Below are 6,373 nucleotides of genomic sequence, written 5' to 3'. Positions count from 1 at the left end.
ATTTTCAATATGTGATTTTTGGGTTCAAAGATATAACCCTATGAAATCTTATAGTAATAAACCTAAACATGATATGAATAATCTTAATAATATCTAATAGTAAATTAAAATAAATATAAATTTGGAATGCAAAAACAATCTTTATTGGACCTTTTTCATCAATAAAACATGCAGGTTTTTTTTTATTTTACTTTGCTTTTAACAATGGTTACATTGTTTAAGTATTAACATATTACGTAACAATCATAACATGCTATGCATGTTAGCAATAAAATCCAATTTTTTAGGTATTACAAACCTTATGTATAGTTTTATTATTGTGTATAGAAAAAACATGAATTTGCTATTATTAATGCAATAACACTCTACCTGCGGGAATTTTACATATCAAATGCTCCTGTTACCCACGTTTATGTCATTATATTTTTTCTATGTAAGAAAGAAGAAATTCAACCGGAACTCTGAGGTTCTGCCCAAACTGTACCAAAAATAAACTAACAATACGTTCGGTGGCTGCTAGTTGTGAAGTCCAATCACTAACCACCTTCCCAATGGCTGTGAATTAACTAGAAACAAGGTTACAAACGGGGGTCTGTCCTCACTATCAGCACTCACAATACATGATTCAACCACAACTCCCTTAGGATTTTGTGGCTATCTTCTTCTCGCTGTCGATGTTTTGGAGAAGATGATCGCCACAAAAACCATAGGGAAGGTGTGGTTTAATCTTTTATTGTGAGCGCTGATAGTGAGGACCGACCCCCGTTTGTAACCTTGGTGATACTCACCTGTTTCTAGTTTTTCTATGTTTTTATCTAGCCTTTTTTAAAACTAAATTTTTTTAAACAAAATGTTTTTCCCATATTTATAACATAACGTTCTAATGACTGCAATTAACTAAGGATAATTTGTCTATTGCTCTATCCGAACCAAACATTTTTTTAAATGTTAATCAACTTTCTTCCACATTTAGCAATCGTTGTCTGTTCAAGATATGTTGAATTACCTGGAAAAAAAAAAAGGAATAATATTATTAAAAGGTAAAAAAAATATGCAGCATTGACACTCATACCCAAAATGTAAAAAAATAATTACAAATATATGTAATTTTCTTAAAATGTATTAACAATAATCTTTAGAGAAAAAAGCGAATGTTACCATATTTGGCATCAATTATCAAAAAAAAATCTCTTTGGTTGAAAATAATGACCATATTACTCAATCTCTGTTAACTTCCCCAACCAACCTCCTCTAAAAAATGACTCCACAAACATTTTAAATACTCTATGACAGGGGTGGCCAACTGGTCAGAGGTAAAGAGCCGAAAAATATCGGTAGTCTTGCTAAAGAGCCAACATCATGCGCGCGCCGAAGGCACATGCGCCAAAAAAAATGGGTCTAGTCTATTTTGACTCCTTGGGTGGGTGTGATACAAATATGACTCCAATACTTGAGTGCCATATATACATATGCCCCCAATAGTGACAGATACACATATGCTCCCAAAGGTGCCAGGTATGCACCACACGGTGCCAGGTATGCCCCTACGGTGCCAGATAGCTGGTATGCCCCCACAGTGCCACAAATTGCTATGCCCCCACAGTGCCGCAAACTTTATGCACCCACAGTGCAACAAACTGCTATGCCCCCATAGTGCCCCATCATGCTTTCACCCCACAGTGCCACAAACTGCTATGCCCCCACAGTGCCCCAACATGCTTTCCCCCCACAGTGCCACAAACGTCTATGCCCTCACAGTGCAAATTACCCATAAGAAGCAATCACGTGTGACTGGGCCATCCAAAAATCAAAGCTCGCTGGCCGGCTCCTGATTGGCTGCTGGCCCACGAGCTCTGATTGGCGGACGACCCGGTGAAGACATTATTGAATCAGGTCCATTGGGCATCTCCTCTACGGGGACTTTAATATGAGTGACTAAAATCTACTAATTTAAGACATTTCTTTTGCAAAACTTACAGGTTATCATCATCCTCATCCCCAGGTGTGTTTTTATCTGGACTTTCTTTCGAATTCTCATTTTCATCTTTAGTAGGATCTGAATCATTTTCTGGAGTTGAATGTCCTGGGTAAGTGGGAAAGAATTTTTTGTAAGCTTGATGTCTTTGTAGCGGAGTGTACATTCTAGGCGGAGGTGCAGTGTAACCTGGGCGGTGAATTAATGGTTGATGAGGACTTAGAAATGAATTTGGGGCAGTTGCCATTCGACCCAGTGTGTCAACGATTACCTTGAGTGCAGAGGCCATTAGTGCATTGGTTGCATTTGATTGACGAAGATTTTCCCTCATATCTTGCATTGCTTCTGAAATGCAGGATGTGTTATCAACTAATTTTGTTAGTGCATGGGCCATTATCTGAATTGCTCCGGTGTTTCTTTGATGTTCAGAATAAATTTGTTGCAGATAGTTTTCTACATTTCCATTTTCACTTAATGCATGGATATTACTGCCAATTTGACGTAAACTTTCATCCATTGATTGTAGGCGAATATCGATTAATTCTCGAAATTGCTTTTGACCTGTTTTGAATGAATTTAACACCTTGTGGATCTCACGAATTTCCGGGTTTTGAGAATTTTGGTCTTTACAAGACGTGTGTTGTGTTTCCGTTATGTCTGTATCTTAAAGAAAAAAAAAAATTTTAGGAATAATTTTAGGAATAATTTTAATTAATAATTAGATATTATATAATTATTAGGAATAACTTTAGGAATTAGAACAGAATTAACAAACAGTCAAGTAATGAAGATCAATGGGCAGGTTATTTATCACATCTGTCCATAGTATTTACGGTAATGTTATTGCAGTTTGGACCTAAAATTATACCAACATTTTCAAGTTTCATCTTGCCATGATGCAATCACCAAATCAAAAGTGTTAGTAAAAGATAAATGTGAAAATAGAATACTTACGTTCTACACTTGTTTGAGAATTTACTTCAAGCATTTCGTCGGAATTTATTTCAAAAACAATGTCTTGCGTTTTGGCATTTGAGTTTTCCTGAGATTCATGAAATTTCTGTAATCTTTCACAAGCTGGAATTAATTAAAACATAAGGTTAACGATAATACAATTACTTTAAAAACAAGAAAAAAATATATATAAATATATATACCTTCGGCAATTAAACTGAGTGGTTCTTTATTTATGCTTTCTGGTATATTTCTTCTTGGATTATTTTCCTCTTTTCCTACATTTGTTTCAGACCTTGTACTCTCAAAACCTAAAAAAGTGGCATCCGTGGTTGTACTCTCATCAAATAAACTGGGAGTTGGAAATTTTTCATTGACAGGATATTTACTATTTGGGGTGCTATGCCCCTGAACATCATCCTTGTGGTGAACTATATTCTCACTACTTTGTAGATTTTTCTTCTTTTTACGTACAATATCTATAATTTTAAAGAAATTTACATATTAGCTTATTAAAAAAAAATGAAAAACCAATGTTTACAAATAAAAGTATAATGCAATCGCAGTTGATCTTCTCCCGTAGGGGAGTGCTCAACCAACCCTATTCAATGCTGTAACTTCAATTCAATGCAAATGATGACATGAAATACATTTGTGCACATCTTATGGAAATAAAAATAAGTCAATTAGAATACATTAAAAATTTATACCTTTAGTTTGAATTAGGTTTCTCTCCCTCTCCATCCGTTTGTTTTTGGCCAATGTATATTCTTTATCGATGTTAGGATTATTGGCAATTCGTCTGGCATCTAGTATTCCGTTAACACCCTCCACCATAATCTGATTCATTCGACGTTTTATTACCTCTTCCCATGATTGCCACTTTAGTATTACTTCTGGACCACCACCAGTTTCCAAATCATGTCGACGTTGTGCAGCCATTTTTTTCTTCGTTTGTCGGCGACAATCGCTGTACCTTTTTAGGCAATTCCTCGCATCTCTACGGTTTCCTGCGACAGATGTAACTCTTGCAGCAATATCTGCCCATATTTTCCTTTTTGCTTTACCAGCTGTAATTGTGGAGCGTGGACCATACAGAACGTCATAGAATCGTTCAACTTCCTCCACCAGAGCCAGATTTTCTGCCTCACTATATCGTACTCCTTTAGGAAGTTTTAGATTTGTTTCCATCTCTCCATCAGTATCTGGTTGGTCGAGATTATCTTCTGGTGGATTTGGAGGTGGAGGCTTTCTTGATTTTTTTCCAACGGACATCGTTATGTTTGTCATAGGCGATTCGGTGTTTTGAAGTGCATTCTAAGGGCAAATAAAAGAAATGTAAAAATCTTGCAAAAATATATAATTTTTTTACTCTCGACAGGTAATATATATTTACTTTTAAAAATAATTTCTTTTTCTTTGCAGATGAACTTTTCATCCACTGCCGATATTCTGGACTGTTTAACCAATCATCCTCACTTGGTTCTGAATCAGTAGATGAATGGTATCCGGTAGGTGTTTTTTTCTTCGCATTATCAGAGACCTGTAATAGATATAAGTTTAGATAATTTAAAGTAATATTTTGTTAAAAAAACAAAGGATATTAAAAAAAAATCAAACAAATTATGAGCTCACTATTTTGTCGCCAAATACATCTGCTTCAGTGTTCGAAAGAGATTCTTCCTCAGAATCTGTTGCTTTCTGAGTAACCTTTGTTTAGAAATCCAAAAAAGAAAGTACATTGAAACTATCACACACATATATATATATATATATATATATATATATATATGTAGACAGACAGATAGATAATATATATTATTTATATGAATTATAACATGTGCAACAAAACAGTAATCCAATTTTTGAATAAGTAGATTGAAATTTTTGAATGAAAAACCATAATTACTGGAGTCCAGGCGGACATGGTCAAGGAACATCTGATATACACAGTGCTATAGGGATCCAAAAATTGGACTTCAAGGGCATCAATGTGGTTGACTAACATCATGAGTACTGAAATTTTCCTGAGCCACATCTTTAGTGATAATATTGTTTTGCAATTTTTTTCCAAACCTTGTGAACGATAAGTTTATTATCCATAAAAAATATAAAAATTTATAAAGTAAAAATAAACACGTGTCAATTATTTTGGACAATGCCAATGAACGCCATTTTACAAGGTAACTGGCGGGTACTATCCTGTATCAATTCATCTGTTATAAATCTATATTTCAGTTATATAATAAATTTAATATTGTGCGAGACAATCGATACTACACTATTGAGTAGCCAATAATTGACATTGTCCCTGAAAATATAAATTAGAGTGAATATTTAGCAGTGCATAATTACAATTTTTTCATCATATGAACTGTTAACTTACAACATTTTTTTTCACTTTAGACTTCTTTTGTAAACGGTCTCTCATCAAGCTGTTTGGAAGAACCTTCTCAATATCCATTTCTTCGGAAGATGAGGATATCTTCACAATTTTCAAAAATAAAAAAAAAAAAAAAATGTGATATAGTTCAAATTAGCATAAAGTTAACTAATATTCAAAAAATAAATAAATAAACATATTCAAATTTACCGCTTTTAATTTCTTCTTTGTATGTTGGCCTTCAACTGGTTGTGTCAACTCCATGTCCTCACCACTTGTGAACTCAACACAATCTTTGGAAGTTAGCAGTTTGTAATGATTTGACATATTTCAAAACCTAGATGAAATAAGATTTGAAAATATATTATAGGTAACAGTTAATTAAACATGTCAATGCATGGAGCATAACATGCAAACCAGCCATCGAATTGCAAACCATCGATGATTGGTTTGCATGGCACCATCGGCATACAGTCTGGGTGTGGCACATGTGCATGACCATGGGGAAAGCATATCAGACATAACCAGACCCCAGGCTAGCAAAGCATGACATGCAAACCTGCCATCGAATTGCAAACCATCGATGATTGGTTTGCATGGCACCATCGGCATACAGTCTGGGTGTGGCACATGTGCATGACCTGGGGAAAGCATATCAGACATAACCAGACCCCAGGCTAGCAAAACATGACATGCAAACCTGCCATCGAATTGCAAACCATCGATGATTGGTTTGCATGGCACCATCGGCATACAGTCTGGGTGTGGCACATGTGCATGACCTGGGGAAAGCATATCAGACATAACCAGACCCCAGGCTAGCAAAGCATGACATGCAAACCAGCCATCGAATTGCAAACCATCGATGATTGGTTTGCATGGCACCATCGGCATACAGTCTGGGTGTGGCACATGTGCATGACCTGGGGAAAGCATATCAGACATAACCAGACCCCAGGCCAGCAAAGCATGACATGCAAACCAGCCATCGAATTGCAAACCATCGATGATTGGTTTGCATGGCACCATCGGCATACAGTCTGGGTGTGGCACATGTGCAT

At 35.7% G+C, this 6,373-nt stretch overlaps 1 protein-coding gene across 3 annotated transcripts; it reads right to left on the bottom strand.

The window, feature by feature from the left end:
* Positions 1-687: 687 nt before the first annotated feature.
* On the bottom strand, positions 688-5,421 carry LOC146062604 (uncharacterized). 3 transcript variants are annotated; one of them, XM_083174693.1, is made up of 9 exons: positions 5,316-5,421; positions 4,565-4,639; positions 4,326-4,472; positions 3,640-4,246; positions 3,133-3,408; positions 2,930-3,052; positions 2,247-2,638; positions 1,978-2,083; positions 688-1,006 (listed from the first exon to the last, which is right to left on the bottom strand). In XM_083174693.1, exons 1-9 carry the CDS (start codon positions 5,391-5,393, stop codon positions 942-944), a joined length of 1,869 nt encoding a protein of 622 aa, XP_083030819.1. In that variant the 5' UTR covers positions 5,394-5,421; the 3' UTR covers positions 688-941. The 3 variants fall into 3 exon arrangements, with proteins under 3 accessions (XP_083030819.1, XP_083030816.1, XP_083030817.1); XM_083174690.1 differs by having other exon boundaries at positions 1,978-2,638; XM_083174691.1 differs by having other exon boundaries at positions 1,978-2,632.
* Between the last annotated feature and the right edge of the window lie 952 nt (positions 5,422-6,373).

The sequence above is a fragment of the Crinia signifera genome, chromosome 3 (genome assembly GCF_055691185.1).
Source record: "Crinia signifera chromosome 3, ASM5569118v1, whole genome shotgun sequence".
NCBI lineage: Eukaryota > Metazoa > Chordata > Amphibia > Anura > Myobatrachidae > Crinia > Crinia signifera.
This window is presented reverse-complemented; position numbering and strand designations above follow the sequence as displayed.